The sequence below is a fragment of the Cydia splendana genome, chromosome 11, assembly GCF_910591565.1.
Source record: "Cydia splendana chromosome 11, ilCydSple1.2, whole genome shotgun sequence".
Classification (NCBI taxonomy): Eukaryota; Metazoa; Arthropoda; class Insecta; order Lepidoptera; family Tortricidae; genus Cydia; species Cydia splendana.
The window spans coordinates 21505075-21526981 of record NC_085970.1 but is presented as its reverse complement, the minus strand read 5'-3'; the positions used below and the strand labels follow the sequence as shown (position 1 = coordinate 21526981).

The window sequence follows — 21907 nt, the reverse complement described above, 5'->3', positions numbered from 1 at the left end:
AATTATTGAAGGATTGTGGCGTCTAGAACACGTACAATACATTTCAATGCCAGACAGCTTTAACTGTGAGGAGCGAAATCTTGGAGGGGTGTAATTACACATCCTTAACCTAGTAAACCTACTAAATCTAGGATATTGAATTCACGTGATACCCTTCGTTGAACATGGCTCTTAAAATTTAACAAATCTTCTGTATATAAATAGTTTATAAAATGTTGGGTTTGCTAGCAGATTGATATCCCTTTTATAATTGTCATTACCACTCGAGGTTAATCACAGCTGATAAAGAGAATACAATAAAATACTTAAGTGTTGTTCGAATATGCAAATCAATTCGCCACAAAATACGCCAGAGAAAAATACAGTAGGTATCTTTTATTTCCACCAATTGGTTTCAGCAAACAGCGAATTTGTGAATGTCACATGTGTCCCGTATTTACATTTGCGTGCATGACAAACCAGGCTGTTTGCAATTGCTTCAGTTACATACTCGCAGCCGCGCCCGCGCCGCCGCAAGTTTTGTGTTTAATTTATTTTTCGTTTGTGTTCACAGTTTTTATGCTATTTTCGAACGTGTCATATCACTGGACAAGAGTTAGTATATATACACCAGTTAGTGGAGTGTATATTTGCATTTTTTGAAACTAAACTCAGGAAAAGCTGAATATAAACTGTGCATGAGCTTAAACTAAGAGAAAATAACAATATAAAGTTTAGATGTAGGTATCGCACTGGCGTTTGCTAAAAAACTTTTAAAAATAAAAGAGCGCCTAAACATATAACATTAAATGCGTTAAAATCCTAAATAATTAATCTATATTTACAATATTTAGGAGCTGAAGTGAAGTGAAATGCTTTAGTAACTAAAGTTAGGTAACTACTGTATTTACACAAGTGTCTAACTGGCAGGTCTGCCTCGGAAGGCGCGGAAGTTGGTGTCTACTTATTTGGGGAGTCAACAACTCAACATGATATTTCTCGTGTTGCTCGTTGTGTTAAAAGGTGAGTGTTTGTTTTGTATTCAATAAATCTAATAATCATATATATGTATATTTTGGCTGGTTTTTATTTTGTTGTCGTTTCTTTTTTTTCGTCAGATTTTGATAGAATTTGCTGCATAGATAATAGAGTTGCCTATTCTGTACAATATGCGCAATTTCACCGTATGTGCTCTAAAATCTTCCTCTGAATTACGAAAACGTATGGATTTTATTGTATCTCGCCTCAACGGAAAATTACATATGAATTTGTTTTTCCCCGAATTGGGATGATTTAGTCACTTTATAAAATATTAACCCGGACTGTGACCACATTCTAATAAATAATACTATTTACTCCTGATATTTTGATTCGCCTGAACTATAAAAATAAGTTTTTCAATAATTAGAAAGCTAAGTGCTAGCTTTGTTACAAGGTACAAAATCATTTTGATTTTTTTAAATATAATCTAGAAAAAAAAAACTCAAGCGGCACTCCAGCATGCGGGTGTCGCGAATTAACACCCTCGTTTCCAATATTCCACTTCTCCCCCTCGTTGCACAATGTACTATAGCCAGTAATAGGCCTGATGACAAATTTTGAAATCCCTTTTATTATTGTCGGTACAGTTGTACTGGTTCCGAAAAACACAATATTTCAGCTTTAACATAGATAATTGCATTTTATTATAGCTAATTTAAACTTCGCGCGAAAACGCCTTGCATGCCATTTGTGACGTCATCATTTAGTTGGTGGTAGGGTGGTAGACATTGTTTACATACTTACAGTTACGAATTTCCCTTGAATCCGAATGATATTGTTAATTCAGCACCATATATTACGATTAGGGATGATAAATACATTTCAAAAATTTATCCCAATAACTCATTTTACACAAAAACTCTCACACGGTTGCAGTTTAAGATGAATTATTTAGATACATAGTCTAATAAAACATGGTCTTCCATTCCCAGAGTGACACGGGCCTACGTCACAACAAGATGGCCGCTATATATAGCGCTATCGCATATTATCATATAGCGCTGTCGCATGATGACGTAGGCCCGTGTCAGTTAGGTGACCTAGAAAAGACGGGAATGGAGTACCAGGCGGAGTATATTATTATACCATGATTTAGATACTTACATGTAAATTCTGAGTGAAAATCACCGAGCGCCGGTTTTACTTTTAAATTTTTAATTTTTTCTAGTTACGACAGCCAACATGGCAATGATAGTTCCATTCAGCCAAATAATTAAAAAAGTTTGTTGTTGAAATATCGTATTATTTAGCATTTTATTTAAATAATAACAAATAGATATCTACTTTATATCGTGTAATAATATTTTTTGGACGTAATAAATGTTTAGTGGCGAAATAATATTTTTTTGCACCTTTCGAACTCTTTGGTGAGGATGTATAGATTTCGGTCAATGAGGTTGTCTATGTTGCTCTAAGAAATATGTTATGGATTGATGACGTCACTGTTTAGAACGCTTCTGATTGGCGTTTCGATAATAATGGCCGATTGGAGAATTTTGTACTTTTATTTTATTGAATATCTTAATAATCCTTCAGTTTATACTGAGATTGGGCCATTTTTTAGAATCATATTAACATATATGTTTCTTTGAAACCATTATTTCCATGATTCTTTGTTACTTGCAAGAGGCCTATTGAGACAACTCAGTAAAATAAATTAAGATTGCTTGCTTATTTACCTTCCGTACATATTTTATAACAATCAGCCTTGAGCCTTTAAACCAATCTTATCGAAGCATTTTTCCATCGCTGTTTTGAATGAATGTGTGTTTCCGTTTATTTACTGAAGCATCACGAACATTCGGCTAAGCCTGCACGTTGCAAATATAATAAAATAAAGCGACAAACAGAGTATTATTTACACTCGAACGCCGTTTTTAGGGTTCAGCGGCCTAGCCAATGTGACAATCGCTATCGCTACGACAACGAAACTCTTTGTGTCTCTCTATCACTTCCATATTAGTGCGACAGTGACATTGCGTTTCGATCGCTACGGAGCGTAAGCGATTGGCATGTTCGCTACGCGGCCAGAGGGCATACCGCGGAAATCGAAAACCGATCTTTCATTATCTGGCTTACCTACTATCACTATTGCATATTCGAGAGATAAATTTAAATTTTAGCGGTAGACCCTCAGAGGGTCTACTTTGAGAAGCCTTCTCCACTATCATTTTAAGTTGAGAACCTAATTATGTTAAACGGAACTAGAGCACATAATTTTAAAACAATATTTACCGCCATGTTATTATCGGACCCGTCAGTAAAAGTGCGCGTTGCGGCGTTCAGTCTAATTTGCTCCCGCGTTTCATCCATCACGTTTTATCCGTTGTTCGACAAATATTTGAAATATTAACCGTCTGTCCGCGTGACGTTTGCTGGTTGAGAGATTAAATTAAAGTTCTAGTAGTAATAAATACCTACTAAGTATATTTTATGCGACACAACGCGTAAATACATGGGAATAATTCAAACGGTGGAACGTATCCTTGTAATTAATCTATAGTTTTCTCTAAAATGTTTTTTTTTTCATCCCATGTCGGAGATAAACAACCGTATTGCATATCGTAAATCCTGAGATTGTAAGCGGATATCGTTGCCTACGTATTCTTGTAGGTAAGTGCAGAGGTTGTCGCCACCCAAAAAACATAAAGAAGTATAAATAATTTCTTATTTATTATGTATGTCATCTGAATACAAGTATAACTATGTATGTAATGAGTTAAGCTCAGTACCTACATACATACACTTGGAGCGAACAGAGCAGAAGGTAAACACGATGAAAATATCCGCTGATCCGAGGATTATCACCTACTCGCACGTTCGACAGACACGAGGCCTCCGCCACTAACATATAAATTCAATAAACGTTTACTATAAACTGAAGTTGATGCCATATACGAAAGAAAAAGTGACCAAGGCCTACAGTGCCCAGGGCTGGAATCTAACCAGCATCCTCTGCATTCGCGGCAGAAGCCTAGACCGCTCGGCCACCTGGACCGATGTAGCATAGGTCGAACTTTCCCAAGTACCTATATTAAATTCCTTAAGGGCTTACGGTGCCCTCTGGTGATGGTTATTTACTATTTCATATAAACAATAGAGGTTGAGTCAGCCAGGCGGTGGAGCTGATAAACATCAGCTGCCGCTCCGGTGGTGTGTTGAGTGGATGGTTTGTGTATTTTTTTCTTATTGTTATTGAACTGGGAGTTAGTCTATGGGAAATTATTCACACCAATTTATAAAGTCTAATATCAATTAACCGCATGATTCGGAACATCGATTAGCAGAAAATTATGATCAGCTTTCCATTCCCATCACTATCAGAAATAATCTAAAACCCTTCTGTTCGCGGGATTATAAATCCCTTCTTACTCTGTTACCTACACGGTTTTCCTTTTACGAATACCTATTAGTGGGAAATTTAAATACAGATGAGCTGGAGCCCGGAACTGTGTACATTTATGGATACAAACTAACAAGGTAAATTTTAATTATGCACACATACAATAACGACGGCTGTTATTGTTATTAGTTTGACAACAAAAATATCCAATCACAATTTAAATAAAATTTTACAGCAAACACTTTAATAATTAATATACTCGAAGGGTGCTTTCAAAACTTTACGTCAATTAGAATTAATTTTCTCATTTTAACTAATAATTACAATTATGAATATATTGGTTGTTCAATTGTTAGCACAAAGCTTTTTGTGTGTGTTACAGAACAATCGTAGCCTAATATTTTTGTTAAACCCAATAAGCTCCCATTAAAGGGAATTATTAATTTTGTGGAACTTATGAAATCTTTCATCCTTTGACTCAAAGTCCAATATTATGGAGGGTGACGCTGGATTCAATGAATATTTTAAATCTTTGCGTTGGATTGTGGAAAGACTTTTTTTGTGTAGGATTTAACATAACTACGTATATGAATTTGGGCGTATATTCGTATAAAACCAGTATACAATATGTATGGTACAAGCACTAAATCCCACCCTCCACCATTCTTATGTATTTGTGGAATTAAATAAAAAAATATATAACTCACGCTGCAAACGAAACAAACGTATGGACCTGAGGAAAAAAGCTTGAATTTTCGCAAGCAGTCATTGAAAAATATAGTCACATTAAAGGAACGTAGGTTTTTTTTCAAAACTGCTAAAATGTGACCTCTAAAACTTGCTAATAAGTGAGTAACGTCGACTTATTTCTACTTCCCACTTTAAAACACCCTTTAATTATCTGTATTTCATTCAGGCCTTGCATGCAACATCGCTAATCGCTGTAATACACAAATTGGAATGGACGGAACATGGAAATACTTTTCAGTTTGTCCTCACTTTTGTAACTAGAATACACAAAGCCTTTACACGTGAACAGCCGACGTAAACAATATGTCATCTTGCAAATTTCCATCTTAATGTGTTGCAATAAGGAGACAAATCTGACAGTGACAGTAGGGTGAACGGTTGCTCCATGTTCCATCGGTTCTATAGAACTGCAAAGTCCTTAGGCGCTTGAGGCTGACATATTTTATTCGCGTACTTATAAGCCTGTTTCGGCGTACACGTTTGCTACATTTTGCCGACACTATAGCTCGCTTTAGATTTTGTTTTTTTGTTCGAGTTTGCATATGTTTATGATACAACCTTGAAACGACTGTCAGCGAGTTGCATCTCGCACGCACCAATTTTAAAATCTGAATTTTACTGTTTGAATTAGGTTAGATATTTTACAGATTTGACTATTTGTTTTAAACTTTAGTCATTGATTGATCTCTTTTTAATGGGCAATTCTCTCTTTCTTGAAAAGTATACTGTTTTCACAGGCGATCTTAAGGGGCCCACACATCACCAGTTCTGTGGGCCCCTTTACTCATCTGCAATCGAGATAACATGTTATGTCATTAATTACATGTAGTGTTGTATACCTATGTCTGACGGCTAAATTCAAACATACGTTCAATGTTGTCGTATTGTAACAGTTACCTACATATTATCACTCGTAATTAATGCAAACGTCATGTCAAGTGAAGATCAGTGACTAGTGATAATCTGGTGTTACAAGATTGTTAACAGCTCGATTATTATGTGGATCTCGTGTGCATCGATCGGCATCAAACATATCCGCAGTTGAGTCTACAGCTACACATAAGTACATGATGAGCCTCGAGTCAAGAAGAGAAAGAAAGAAAGAGGTCAACCGCCGAATCCAACTCGGTTGGGCAGCGTTCGGGAAACTACGTAATGTCTTTTCGTCCGACATACCTCAGTGCCTCAAGACGAAAGTATTTAATCAATGTGTGTTACCAGTGATGACTTACGGCTCCGAAACGTGGTCTTTCACTATCGGCCTCATCTCAAAACTCAAAGTCGCTCAACGAGCTATGGAGAGGGCTATGCTCGGAGTTTCTCTACGTGATCGAATCAGAAATGAGGAGATCCGTAGACGAACTAAAGTCACCGACATAGCCCACCGGATTAGCAAGCTGAAGTGGCAATGGGCAGGCCACATTGCACGCAGAGAAGATGGCCGGTGGGGTCGAAAAGTGCTCGAGTGGAGACCGCGGACTAGCAAACGCAGCGTAGGACGTCCACCCACAAGATGGACAGACGATCTTGTTAAGGTCGCCGGAAGACGCTGGATGCGGGTCGCTTCCAACCGGCACGTAATATGGAGGTCCAAGGGGGAGGCCTATGTTCAGCAGTGGACGTATTATGGCTGAGATGATGATGATGATGAGCCTCGAGTAGAAGTCGGTAAAATATTTCAACCCCAATTTTACATTGTAGATAGTTTCACAAATGAAACTAATAGTTTAACAAATTAAGGCTGCATTTCCACTGAGGCGGAGATGAGGGGTGGCGTGCGGGAATCAAGCACGGTTAGTTATATTCTCCGCTCCGTTGGATTAAATACTAATAATGCTATGGGCTGATTACCACACGTCTCCCCACATCTATGTGTCAGTTGAACGGTTAGGTTGTGCATTTTCTGTCAATATCTTAGGTCTCCTAAGATCATTTATCCTTAGCAGAAAAGCAGAAAATATACATAAAGCTGAATCTAAATATTTTTTGCAATTTTGACAAACATTTATTCTTCGTATAGATATATTTTAAAGCACTTATTTTATGTCCTATAAGCTTAGTATATCAAAGATGTATTAAGTGCTGTAGTGTAAGGTCATCTGCAATAATATGTTACTCTTCGAAAGCCGCAAAAATATGTGACACGCTCTTACCTATTATTATATGGCTCGTGTAAGATCGTGTCAGATATTTTAGCGGCTTTCGTTGTGTAACATATTATTGCAGGTGACTGTACGGCACTAAATATATACTGTACTATATACTAAAATTGCTTATATAACATAAGATTAGAATGAAAATATCCAGGCTGGGCAAAGTTTTCAATATAAGTGGATCAAAGTAGGCGTAATGAAACCGCTACAAACTATGAAGGCTTTGAAAATCGACCGGTCGCTGAATGATTAATACAGCTCCGCAGTACACAGAATTGATTAGTATGCCAGTACTCACACATTAACAAAAAATAGTGACCCGTAGAACATTTCAAAAATAAGTTTAAGTTTTCTTAAAATGGGTTTTTTAATTAATTTTCGTATTAGGGGTCCGTTTGCTAGCTTTAAATATCTAAGTTTAGTCGAATTAAGTGTCCCTATTCCCTACCAGCTAAGCTTTTGTCGATCAAATGGTTGGTAAACATCAATACAAGTATTTAAGATGAAAGGGGACGACAACTCCATACAAACGTAGTCCCCATTTTCCTCTCAGGATATTGACATTATGGAAAATATTTTTACATAATTTAATGTATACATATATTAACCATAGCTATGCCCCGGGACGTTTGACTTTTTTAGATTTTTTGATTATTGTAAAAATTCGTAGCGGGAAACAGATTTCATACAAATTTAAATGCTCCTTAGCAAAAAAAGAAAAATTAGACAAACATTATATACAACAAATTGTGTCAAAATATTTTCAACAATGTTAATATACAGAGAGGAAAATACGGACTATATACTTTTGTAAAGGCGATTTCGCACGGGTCCTCCACTCTCGTCTTAGCCTCATTAGGTAACTGTTAAGTTCTCCACCTATGGCAAGATGTCGCAGCCTCCTAAAGAGCCTCATTTCTCACAAGTTGAAAGCAACTTTGATTGGATGAAGGCCGTAACCAGTTTCCGAAGGATCGATGGATGATTACATTTGCTTACGATGTCATTTTGAACTTATTAGAAACTTAGGGCGAAAAGTAATTTTTGAAAATTTTACACTAGTCGTATTTCCTGGACTAGAACGAACGCTTCATTATATACCTAGATCATTCGATAAGAGACGTTGATAAGTGATATTTATGTGAACTTAGGTAAACAAATCGTATTTGTACTTGTATGCGTTGTCTGAAATATTCTTTTCTTTGCAGTATTATTAATAAATATTATTAAAGAAAATGATAATGAATAATAAGTAACTTTTCTGTTCAATATTAGTGGCCACTTGTTGTTTAAAAACAAAGCGGACTGAAGGACGGTGGTGTATGAGTCAACTTCAGTATAGTTGAATTATCGAGAAGATGGAATTGCATTTGTAGTGGTTGTATGCTGATAGTACAAGAAAATAGAAAATTCAAATATAGAATGCCTGTAAACAAACAATACTACTACATATGCAATTCCACGCTCTCGATGATACGACTATAGGTGGCGCTACGCGTTGTTATAGTAGTAGGTATTTAGTTTACAAGTTTAATGGTGGTACTTTCAGTGCCAAGCGTTTCCAATATAAAATGAACATGCATAGCATGTTTTTGGCAGTGAAATTATTTTCACGTTTTTTTCTACGTATAATGCTGTAGACAGAATCTTTATTTAAATAAAAAAGCTAGAATGTAGTGAAACGTCGGCAGACGTAGGCTCGGTTTTTAGCGTTTCCATCTCGCGCCTAACGAGCTGGTAATGAGCTGCGGAACCACTTTAATGTGGCTCCACCTGGCGGAGTCGCCGTCGCAGTTTTCATAACTGCTAGAAAATATTATAGACATACTGGTGAAAGTCCCGTTGAGTAAATAATGATGTGTGAAATTTGTGAAATTTGAAGTTAGTTTTTTTTTTTATAAGTTCTTTATTTAACATAATGTATTACAAGGTAATTACTACTAAATCTAGTGTACATTTGCATCCTAGACAGTAATATCAATAAATTAATATAGTTTAGTGAGCTATAGGCGCTCATTATAAACTTTTTAACAACTCAGTGTTTATAACTTTGACATAGGTAACATCATACGTATACACTAATGCTTATAAGTAAACAACAGCATAGCTATTAATACGTTCGCATAGATAGCTTACGTTTTTTGCATACACAATACAAGTTGAAAGTTGAAGTTAGTGTCATACAGGTAAAGTTAACAAAATATAACAAAAGCCGGCACATAAATGTGGCTCCACCTGACTCAGTTAACGTTGCAGGTTATAATGTTTACTTCAATGATGAGTCACATTTTTTTATGATTTAGAAAATGCTGACTATCGATATCGATAACAATTGAGTCAATATTTAATTAATCACTAGCACTGGTGTTTTTGCTTTAAAAAAAACCGGGCTATGCTTATGTATAAGTATTAGTTTCTTGTGTTCCACTGTAAGGTCAATACTAATTACTAGCCGCTCAGGTCTTTATTTCATGAATATCTTGGTCAGGTTAAAGTTTCTCAAACATTTTTCATTCGAAACGAGCTATAGGTACTTATATGGACCCTTTCCTCAAAGGGAAGATCAGCGCCGGCTAAAATGCCAGCAAAAGCTGAGTTGGGTCCAACTGTGACGTCAATTGTTAATATTTTGTCTTTCTTATTGTGTCTGTCTTATAAGAGTATTTAATAAGAACGTATGTACTATTATTTGAAGGTACTAGAAAAATACTTTCACAAAAATAGATAGTTACGAGTACATACTTAATTTAACGTTCCGTATGAGTGTGGTGGTCAAATATAATTCTCGAGAAAAATTAAAATGAAATGAAATGAATGAACTAATTTGGTCAAGATCCTTTTATCATAGGTATACCTACAGAGGAGAGGTTAATTTTATATAAAGTGAAGTAAGTGGTCCCATCAGATTTTAAGGATAATATCACATTTATTGTAATATTTCTGTTTATTTATATTTAACTTATTTAGTCTCATTTGCGAGGCAAGCTTGAAAAGCACGCAATGTTAAGAAATGTACCTCCTAAATAATTGAGTGAGAATTCCAGTGAGCATTGTTTCCTTATCGCTACGTCTGGAGGAGAATGATTGCCAACAGGTTGCCGTGTTACTTAAACTTGTATAACAGGCACTGTTTTGTTTAACATTTGACTTTTGTGCTGGTTTTGTTATATATATGGTGTAATATTACATCCATCAATTTAACATCTTAATAGTAGACTTAGCGAGTAAAACCAACTAGCTAGGAAATTACCTTAAGTACCAAGAACGAAATTACCTAAGTAAGAAGAACAATGGGGTAAAAGGAACACTTGTTTGGAATCCGGGGCTATTTTGTACAATAACCTCTAATCATTAAACTTTATCGGTAATAATGAAGATGAAAAGTAAACTATATAGTATTAAGTATAGTGGTCGGTATAAATCAAAAGTTTAAGTCAGGTTACACAACTTTGAACTTGATTTTTAATAAGTTCTTAGTCGCATTGGTTACTGACAATGAATCTATAAGTGCCACAAATAGCAAAAAAATTGCCTCTAGAATACACATTTTTTGTAACTTTTGCATATTCGTCACAGTGAAAATTCACATTCCACTTAAATGATATCAATACCAGTTTCCGTGGAATCAGTAAGTGTACGCCAATTACGAGCTGATTGCCAAGGCTTTCACGCTGTAATTGACTACATTCGCGATTGATATTTGATTAACAGAACAACTATATAACAGACGAGAGCTAATTAACTATAGCCGTTGCATTAGTGGGATAATGCTTAATGTGAACTTTAGGTTTCAATTATTAGGTCATGTGTTTAAGATAATATTTTCATTGCTCATTTATTTATAATGCAAAACGGAGAAAACTTGGGAGCTCAAAATAACGAATTCATGGTGTCTACCCAGCTGTAAATTGTAAGTAGTCTTGTAACGTCGGAAATTAATGACAAGAGAGTGACAAACGGGACCCTACTTCTACTCGTAAGCCTCCATTGTCCGCCTGACCGTCTGTCTGTCGGGAGGCCGAAAAATTGCTTAGGATAAAACGTTTTATGTTAGTGAACAATTTACGAGTACATTCAGCTTCAAAATTAACGGATCAGACTACGCGTAAAAAATATCTACCATTCTCTAACAGCTTAACAAAAGCAGATAGGTATGTCTCTAGGTTTATGTATGTAAAAAAATTAGACATTGTGGGAGATACTTTTGGCGCGTTGTTCCATCCGCTACTTTTGATGCTGATTGTACTAGTCTGCTCTGACATGTAACAACAAATAACTAAACATGTTTTTCTTATCTTCCTGTCAAGTATACATATTAGTTTGTAGCTAATAGATTTCCTCCAAAAAGCGAAGATATATTTGAGCATCAATCCATCAAACTACTATCGTGTTATAGTTCACTTGTAGCGAAGTGAAATTTGTTGGAACTTTCCCTGAACAACTATAAATATCGTTACGAGTCAGAAAGCCCTATGATCTAATTTACTTGTAGGTACTGTTTGGCAGCGGTTATATATTTGCGCTTATGTATACTCGTATTGGGTGCCTAATGTATTTGTGTTTGTAACTTAGGAATAGTAAAGGAATATCATTTCTGTGCCACGTTCGTACTGTGTCACAGTGACAATCAATATGAAAGCCACTAGAGCCTCTACCATCAGTTTTAACATTGACATAACGCTCACGTCTACGTAATTTACTTTCTGTACATCTCGCTTGCACTATTGCTCGCATATGCGAGTACGAGCGAGATGCATAGAAAGTAAGTTACGTAAACGTGAGCGTTATGTCAATGTCAAAACTGGTGGTAGCCGTATAGGGAACCCATATTGTCACTATTTAGCACAAGTTACGATGTGGGACATAAATTAAATGACTTTTTTTTTATTTATTCTATACTGAAATCTTACATTAAATCAAACAGAAAAGTACCGTGAAACCATATCGGGTTTGTACCGACACTACATTCGTGGATACATTTTACATTAAACAAAATTTGTTGTGATACATAGGATAAACAAAACGTATATAAAATTACAAATGAGATTACTTAACTACAAGAAATATGTCAGCGGGTAAAACTAAATAGCTAGTACACAACCGGCATTGCATTCCTTATCGCTGTGCGGCTTAGGTACGTGTCAAGAAAGTCTTAAGCGGCTCAGGTATTCCTTAAAGCGTACCTATGCTATTAATTGACTTGACCGGAGGTGTAATTACTCAAAGCTTTTTTAAAGAACATGTGTCGGTGTGGTTAATTTTTAGGGTTCCGTACCCAAAGGGTAAAACGGGACCCTATTACTAAGACTTCGCTGTCCGTCCGTCCGTCCGTCCGTCCGTCCGTCCGTCCGTCCGTCCGTCCGTCCGTCCGTCCGTCCGTCTGTCACCAGGCTGTATCTCACGAACCGTGATAGCTAGACAGTTGAAATTTTCACAGATGATGTATTTCTGTTGCCGCTATAACAACAAATACTAAAAACAGAATAAAATAAAGATTTAAATGGGGCTCCCATACAACAAACGTGATTTTTGACCAAAGTTAAGCAACGTCGGGAGTGGTCAGTACTTGGATGGGTGACCGTTTTTTTTTGCTTTTTTTTTGTTTTTTTTTTTTTGCATTATGGTACGGAACCCTTCGTGCGCGAGTCCGACTCGCACTTGCCCGGTTTTTTTTTTTCCTTGCAAAATTAACGCTTTGCAGACGAATCGCCTGATGGTAAACAATTACCGTCGCTCATGGACACCTTCAATAAAAAAAAAATCTTTATTTCAGACCAAAAGCGAGTCAATACCAGAGTGCAAGTACCTAAGTACATTGCCGGCCTTTAAGATGGGAGTAGGTACAACTTTTCTTGAAGGTTTGAAGTTACCGCGGGCGATGGTTTATTCCTCAGTTTAGCTGTGCGAAGTGTGCAGAACGGCACAGTTGAGGACTGCCAACCATCTAGGTGGAAATGTTGTCACGTAGAGCGATGGCGGAAAGAAGCGGCAGGGACTAAACTAAACTATTCCTCGGAGCACTCCCCGTAATACATCAATTGGTGAAACGGTTCCATGTTAACTATAAAGCCCTATAGTACTGTATAATATATTTAAATAAAGATATGCGCTGTGTCAGGAGGCGTGGAAGATAAGGGGAGGGGCCTTTGCCCAGCAGTGGGACACCATTATAGGCTAGCAAAAAAAAGATATACTTATAAAAGAGCGTTTCCGCGTTGGTAAGATGAAAAATAAATTGGAATTTTTTATGTCAACAAAACATTGAATATTCTATCGCATTAGCGTCAGCCTACAAAAACAAGATTTCACGTCAACATCACGCTTGAACTTGTAACTGACATCTGTTGATTCTCTCATTCTGTGTGAAATTCTGCGAAAATAAGCCGTCTTTTTCATTAAAGAAATTTAGCTTACAAACGAGATTTTAGTAGTAAGTAGTAAAACACTTTATGGTACAAAAATCAAAATAAAACAGGAAAAATAGCATTCGTCATTAGTACAAAGGGATTTTACATCTACTTATTAATTTTCTAAGTCTACTTTGAATTTTTTTAAGTAGGTAGTAATTTTATAGCGGTCATTATTTTCAGAAAAAAAAACAGTGTTCAATAAGAAACTATTTTTTTTTAAAGGTTAAGTTCATTATTTTCTTTTGGTGAGCCGGGATTGTAACATCCCATCCCCTTATTATAGGCAATTCAGAGCTACTTACTTATTTTTTCATTGTTTGTTCTGTTTTCTTATTACAATCACAGTATTGAATAAATCGTGTAAATTGGCCGTTTATTTACGGATTACGCATAAAGTCATATTAAGGAAAGGCCACGTACTGGAAAAACGTACATGAAGCTATAGATTTATATTTAAAATGATTATCTTCATATGATTTCCCTGTGTATCATTCCACTCAATTCATCATTCGATACATAATAGTATTTATAGTCACACCTTCTTAATCCTTTTAACGCGTCATATGTCATATCCATATACTATGTTATTTACTCGTCATAATTTCCTTAAAATTAAACTAACACTGCGTGTGCTATCTAAATCATTGCAGACTTATCTGAAAAGAAAAAAAAAATCTAACAGATGGATTTACTCGAGTTTGAAGTTAAGCGGCTCAACTCTCTCACAATTAATACGAGAACTATAGGTTAGTTGGAATGACTAACACCTCCAGTTAACTAGGCCTGCACCGCAGTCGTCCATCAAACGCATATCAACTAGTATCAAGTCCTAATCGAATTAACGTTGAGGGCTTCCTTTATAATCTAATTCTACACTAACCGTCAACTCTTTCTTTCGAGCGAGATCGCTTAAACTAACCTAAGTATGAGTGATATGAGTTAGCAGTTCTAGCTTTTACCCATGACTTCGAGTAGAACTCGTTAGTTCTCTAAGGAGGTGAATTTGAATCCTACGAGTAAGGGGATGAATTTCTACATATGAAATATTTTTTGCGATTATGATAAAATAAATTAATATTTGTGAGTCACTTTGATCAAAACTAGTCAACCATATATGTGTCAAAAGTAAGAAAGTAGCTCCGTCCGAATAACTCCGCAAATGGTATCAACCCACGTAGGGATAATATGTTCAGACAAAGCCTGTGCGAGACTGTGAAGCCTCACCGTCGTTGGTAACGTCGTTAGTAGCTGGCGGCTCCGCACTGATGCGCGTCCGCAATAATAGCTCCTGGGATGTCACTCTCAATACTTCCAACGCATGCAGCTATGGGACACATTCATTCATCACACTGACGCCGCATCAGACCATCAATGTAACGCTTTACAGATCAAGAGCTTAGTTACATTGGTTTGGTCAAAAATTCGGGCGAGTCGCTTGCTCCGTTGATAATAGATCCGTGACACGAATAATTATGTACTTTTATTTGGTTCACAGTGTAAGTTTGGTTAATATTTGAATACGGAATTCGAATGTGAACCTTGAAGTTCTAATTAGTAGACTTAGTTTACTAGCTTGTCAAAGTTATATTATGTGTATTATATATATATATATCTGTTTACTAACATATTCTAGGAACATACTTAGAAGTTAGAAGTCAAATAAAAATTCTACATTCAAACATGTATCCCGCCAGTACACTTCAGGGCCCTTTTACAAGTATAACATTCACACTAACATCATATAGTGCCATGAAAAATATATAGCAAAATATTTATAAATGTAGGTATACAATAATTTCAGGTATTGGCTGACCTGGGTAAACGTTAAGGGGCCCACTGATTACCAGTCCGCCTGCAGTCTCTGGCCGTATCGGGCGGCCTGCCGTCCTAGACCAATAACGTCCACAAACATAAGCGATTATTGCCGGCCGGCAATGGTCTGCTGCCACCTCTGCGACTACAGACGAGTCGTCAGTTTCCCACCGTACGGGCGCCTGCCGGTAATAGTCTGATATAATTTTGACAGTTCCCTACAAATTGACAGTTCGCCGGACGATATTAGCCTTACAGTTGACCGCAAAAGGCCACACATTAACAGTTCTACTTCAGATTTTGGACTGACGGCTATTCGAACTACGGCTCGTCGATTCCGGTCAGCGTCGACAGATATCTGCCGGACAGTCCGTGGCCTGCAGGCCAATTTACACATACATTATCAGATAGCCGGCCGGTGGCCTGTTGGCCGTCATCTGCTGTCAGTCGAGAGCCTTCAGTTTCATGTTTTTCAACTAGTTTAATTTTTTCATCAAAATGGACAGTCGACGTCAAAGATAATGTTTACACTTTTGGACCTTATTCCTTTGTAATAAGGCAAGAAATGTAAACATATTTTTGACTACTATAGTGAAACCTGGTTAAAAGGGGATATTACTGCAATGTTCTGCCGCCAGAGTGCAGCACTACCGACTCAGTAAATTCATAGACTAACTTATACATACTGTGCCTTAAACTGTTTTTTGACAAGTTTTCACAGACAATAAAATATGACATTGATGCATCAAGGCGGTTTGTTAACAAGGGCCTACCGGTAACCGCGAAAATCGAAATTTAGTTATCTGCCTCTTTATCGCTCGAATATGCAAGAGTGATAGAGAGATTAGATAACGAAATTTCGATTTTCTTGTTTCGCGGTAGGCCATGTGATTGACGTGACGTGTGATGTGTCAATGTGGTTTGTTTACTGTATGTGCCACAAAGGTGCCACCTACGCACTAGGTTGTTGTCGAATACTATGGCTCGCTTTTCGTATATACTTGTGAATGATTACATCGAGGATGAATGTGTGACTGAGCTTCATAGGATACTTTCCCAAAACACAAATTACCGTCCCCGCGACGTACTTTTGATGCTGGCTATGCTTCTAATCGAGTCCGTTCCCGCCGAAGAAGAATTAATGATATATTAAATATGTAGTAAAAACTACTAGGGTTGCGAAACTATAAGGGTTCCTATAGGGTAGTTGAATACGGAATCCTAAAAACAGGCAAACAACCTCTGTAAAATATAACGATGCGAGCGGAACACTAAATGCCTCGAGCTATCTCGGGCTTGGCCGAATTATTTATTACAAGGTATCAAACAAAAAAATCACTCGGGTAAAGCCCAAGTAGACCTAATATTATGTAGAAAAGGTTTAAAAGAGTAGAATGAATATAACAAAAACATAACAGTAAAGTATTTTCATTTCTTTCAATTTGGTATACATAGATAGAACCTAAATAAGAGCCGGTGTAAGTAAAAGTAGGTTGAATCCACCGCTTGCAGCTTGTGACTCCATATCCTTTTTTTGTAATAATTGTCACATATTAGGAGAATTTCGGGTAGGTAATATCGCCACGCCACGCTTTGTAACTCCGAACACAGTTTGCTCCAGATATTCTCTTAACTTAAAACGGAATGAATTAATGATGTCATAATTCGGATCCCACTTGTAGCTGAAGAATTTCAGGCATAAGTCTTATCTCTTGTCTAAGCAGGTACCTCCATACTTGCGCTAGTGTTTCTACCACGTGTTTTTATAGCGGAATCAAATCGCACAATAGCTAGTCTTTTCATTGCTAGCTGCCGTGAACAGTTGAACACCATCGAAGGTGTACCTCCCGGCGTTGTCTTGAGAACTATTAAAACTTTAATCAGTGTTGTTATATTGGGAGGCTAATTTCCCTATTTGAATCTTTGAATGTTTGCTCCTTTTTTACTCGGTTACTTACTCTTCCAGCAATCAATAATCAAGTCTGTATTTTCAAATATATAAGCTATGCAAATACAATAATATCATGTCACATTTAAAATTAATAGAGAAAAAAATAAGGTTTATGTTATAATTCTCTTTATGACATTTATTTTTGACTAACAGTAAACAACAGTTGCGAGGTAACAACGTGATAAATAAAGAAAAGTCTTGACAAACTAGATACATGCAACCTTCGCATTCTTGTATTCATGCCTTAAAATTAAAATGATGCCTATGAACTCTAACTACTAGAATTAAAGTTGAATTTTACTAACGTACATATCTGTTTTTTTTTACTGATTCCATTTCAATTTGACAGAAGCCCGTATCCGTGATGTTCGAAGACAAAAAGTCGTATGCTTATTTTAGGGACTATGAACTCTTAAGTACTAGGAATAAAGTAGAATTTACTAATGCTGTAACGTGTGGCGATCGCCGGCCGGCTACCTCATGATGTGTGTTTGACTGGACTCGAGGCCACGGACTGTCCGGCGGATATCTGTCGGCGCTGACTGGAATCGTCAGGCGGCCACACACGATCGGTTCGTGTAAGTCGTCAGGCCGAAAACTGACAGAGAACTGTTAGTGCGTGGCCTTTTGCGGTCAACTGACAGGCTGATATCGTCCGGCGGACTGGTAATCAGTGGGCCCCTTTATATTATAATAATCTTAAAGTAAATTATTACTGCAATGTATCAACTAAACTAATATGTTTATCTCTATGGTAAATAATACTTTAAAGAAGATGTAAAAGGTCCCCAAGGTAAAAAAAAAATACGATATTTGCCATTCAGCGAGGGAATGCTGCCAGCATCTTTGGCACAATGCCGCGGGGGCCTTATTTAGATGTATTTTAATTAATATTAGTTTAGTTTTTAATTTTATTATAAACTAATTTTATATATACAGCTTCTATAGTTGAATAATACATACTTATTTAAATTTCAAGAAAATACTAATAGGCACTAATAAGATTTGGAGATGTAAAGATTGTAAAGGCTCTCCAAGCGTCACCTATATTATATTGAAACATGTTGTAGAGCTCCACTAATAAGGGTTTTAGGGCTGGAAATCCAACTCCTAATAGAGTTGAACGTACTTATTTAAAGACTCTTATCGAAGTCGTGGGCGGGGGATTGATTATATAAAATAAATAGATGATGTGGTTCATTGAATCAGTTTCATAAACCACATATACCTACGTAGTTAAGTAGTAATCCGCACATTTCTATTCAATGTTCCTTAACCTTTACACGAAAATTCGGAGGTTTTTCCAGAGAATAAGTAATGTAATAAATCAATTTTCTACGTGCCGAGGTTACGGTTAAAACGCGCTACGACTGCTGAATGGCAATGTAAGCGACCGGTACCGGTAACATCTCTCCAAACAGAGACACGACGACGGTAATAAGACAACAGTTCTACCAAGTATTGTGTCAATTTTTTTTGGCCTTATTTAAGATTTTTTTATACAAGCTTCCTATATATCGCCGACTGTACTGTTCATTCTTTCAACAGTAAGTTAATCATCCATACGATTGTAATTTGTAATAAACCCAAAGTTAATAATTATATTTTTTAAACTAAACATAAATCAAATACGCGGCGCGCCGCTATGGTGAACGCTACATGCACTGTTAAGTGCTTGAAAATGGAGACCTACCTTCTCTCCGAAAAATGTCGCGCGGTTAACTAAAAATACACGAGTTAAACCATAAAATTAATTTAACTTTTTAACATTAAGCTACGGCTACCATTGAATATCAAAGGAAAAACGTAAGTTTCGAATAGACACATCTGTCACAAAGCTCCATTCAGTAGTTGTGAAGATAAAGAGGGGATATAGCTAGAATACCTAAAAGAATTATTAGACAAACGCGTCATAAACATGCCCTGGTCTATGTTGTGTCAGCCAATAGGCATTTTTAAAGTTTTTTTCACCTTCATATAAAATAAATAGCATAATCATAAAAATACATTCGTATGGAGTGCAGAAAACACATTATAGTTTTAAAAACAGTAAAATATTGCTCCGACCCGCTTTCAAATAAAATAAAACTCTCGAACGCACATAAATATCAATGAATCTGTGCAGCCATATTTGCCCTGGGACATACACTTGTTGATTGTAAATCACGGAGCTCCGGCAACGAAAAACGAACCCAGTTCCGTTAGTGTACGGCCGTTAGTCAATTAGCACGGAATGTTGGGTTGTAATTCTGTGTGGGTAATTGATCGCATTGTTTCTGGATTGGATACCTCCGGGGGTTAAGTTGCGTAATTTACTGGGGACTTATAATTTGAAGGATTGACAAATTGTATTTAGATTCGTTTGAGTTTTATTTATAACTGGGAATCTATTCAATCTTCATTTAATTTTGATTTATGACAAAATTAGTCGATTCGATAGGCATCCTAACGTTAGAAGATTATGATATGACAAATATAATTAGTTAGAACTCGGTATAGCACTTTACTTCATTTATGTTATAATATTGTATGTAGGTTAACAATGCTATCACACCAAAAATTCACGTATTGGCTTGGAGTATTGTGAACGAATTGCCTTGTGTGATGTGTGGGAACTAAAATCGTTGTAAGCAAATTAAGGATCGATTTGTGTTTTTTAAGTAGACACTACTATACATTAAGTTATAAACTGAAATAGATGCCATATACTTACTAAAGAAAAAGTGACAAAGCCCTCCAGTGGCGGAGGCCGGATTCTAACCCGCGCCTTCAACTTACGCGGCTAACGCTTTGGACCTCTAGGCCGTCACGGCAAAGCATCGTTGTGGGTCAATTTCTGAACACGTTTTTTTTTCTGTCCGTGATGAAAATCGCGGGTTAGCATCAGATAATACTTACCATTTTTTTTTACATAAAGATGTCACACTTTCACACCGAGTTCCATATGAATTCACTGATTAATTGGTTTTTAGAGTACACTTAAAAATACCTAAAGGCTCAAATTACTACTCCCGTGCCCTGTCCGGAATCTACTTTTGAGCATAATGAAAAATCCTACGAAAAATTCTACATTAGTATCACTAATTTAGGGTCAAATACTTAAATTAGATGATATTTACTATCACTGAGCACATACACTGTTAACTTCATTGTGGTAAATAACTCGTGATCGAAGTTTAAATTTTGTCCGAGCGCGCGAGTACGATTTCGTCGGCAAAACTCAAAGGGCTCTGACAGCCGACGTCTGTATTTGAACCGCCTCGTGTCCCGCCTCACCTGTACCGGCAGTATTCGGCTGTCTCTTAAAGCAAGCCGATGTACGTCAAGCCGCGGCGTGTTCGAGGAAATCGCGTAAGTGGGTCAATTTCACCATACGAGCATTTTTGTCTAATTTCCATGGAATTTTGAAATACCAACATTACACAAAAAAAAATATGCTGATAATTTGATAAAAAATATAATAAACATTAATTTTCTTATGGGATAAAAATATTCATAAAACTATAAATGTTATTTCAATTTAAAATTTTGGTCAGGGCACGGGAATTAGTGTGTCCATGGGAATTAGATTTTACAAGGACGGAAATTAGAACATGGCACGGGAATTGTTTTCTGAACTTATTTTGGTAGTTAAAACTATTATTTATGTATATTTTAATCTACAATATTATACTGCAACCATACTGAAGTGGCATCGAACATATTTACCTTCTTTAATTTTAGTTTCGGACAACAAATCTACGAAAGTATGATACTCTAAAAACTACGTATCTGACTAATAGTTTCCTTTATTTTAATGGCAACTAATCTCTCTTTCTTAGTAAAATGTACATATTTCAAAACAATACTTTGAGTAGTTTCGTAAACTTGTCCGCCTTACAGACAAAACTATTCATTAAAAAGTGTCATTATGTATCTGCATGTAGATAGGTACAAGGTGTATGATCTGGTATATGACCGTATAGGAAATGATACTGAGAAATAAATAGGGGCACAGTGAGAAGAAGTTATTGTGTAAGTTAATCCGAAGAAATCGAATATGCTGCCTTCATAAATTCATAACACAAAGATTGTTTGAACACATATGAGGTAAGGTGGGGTAAGACTATCACCACCGGGATAAGACTATCACTTGTATGGAATCCTCATACTGTTAGTCTTGCCCCGATCAAAATAAACTAAGTTAGTCTTACCCCGCCTTACTTTACACATAGGTATACGGGGTGTCCCTGCCCTCGGGGAAAATCTTCAAATTGGTTAAGTAATTTCTCAAAAATATCATAAACTTCCTAAAAAAAAACTTCAAAAAAAAATACCCCCTGGCACTGACTAAAATAACCGACTTGGTTTCACATTACATCTCAAAACTTTTTTGTAGTAGAAGAACTGCGTTGCGAGACTTGCATCTTTTTACATGTAATGTTTTGATAGGATCCCATCTCTTTTTGTATGCTGTCCTTTTTTTCGG

General features: G+C 36.5%; 1 protein-coding gene across 1 annotated transcript in view; it reads left to right on the top strand.

The window, feature by feature from the left end:
• Positions 1 to 709: 709 nt before the first annotated feature.
• Positions 710 to 21907, top strand: part of LOC134794868 (uncharacterized) — an 81346-nt gene continuing 60148 nt past the window's right edge. Inside the window, exon 1 of the mRNA XM_063766674.1 lies at positions 710 to 1002. Within this exon, the coding sequence (XP_063622744.1) occupies positions 969 to 1002 (34 nt within the window). The 5' untranslated portion in view covers positions 710 to 968. The remainder of the gene's footprint in view (positions 1003 to 21907) is intronic.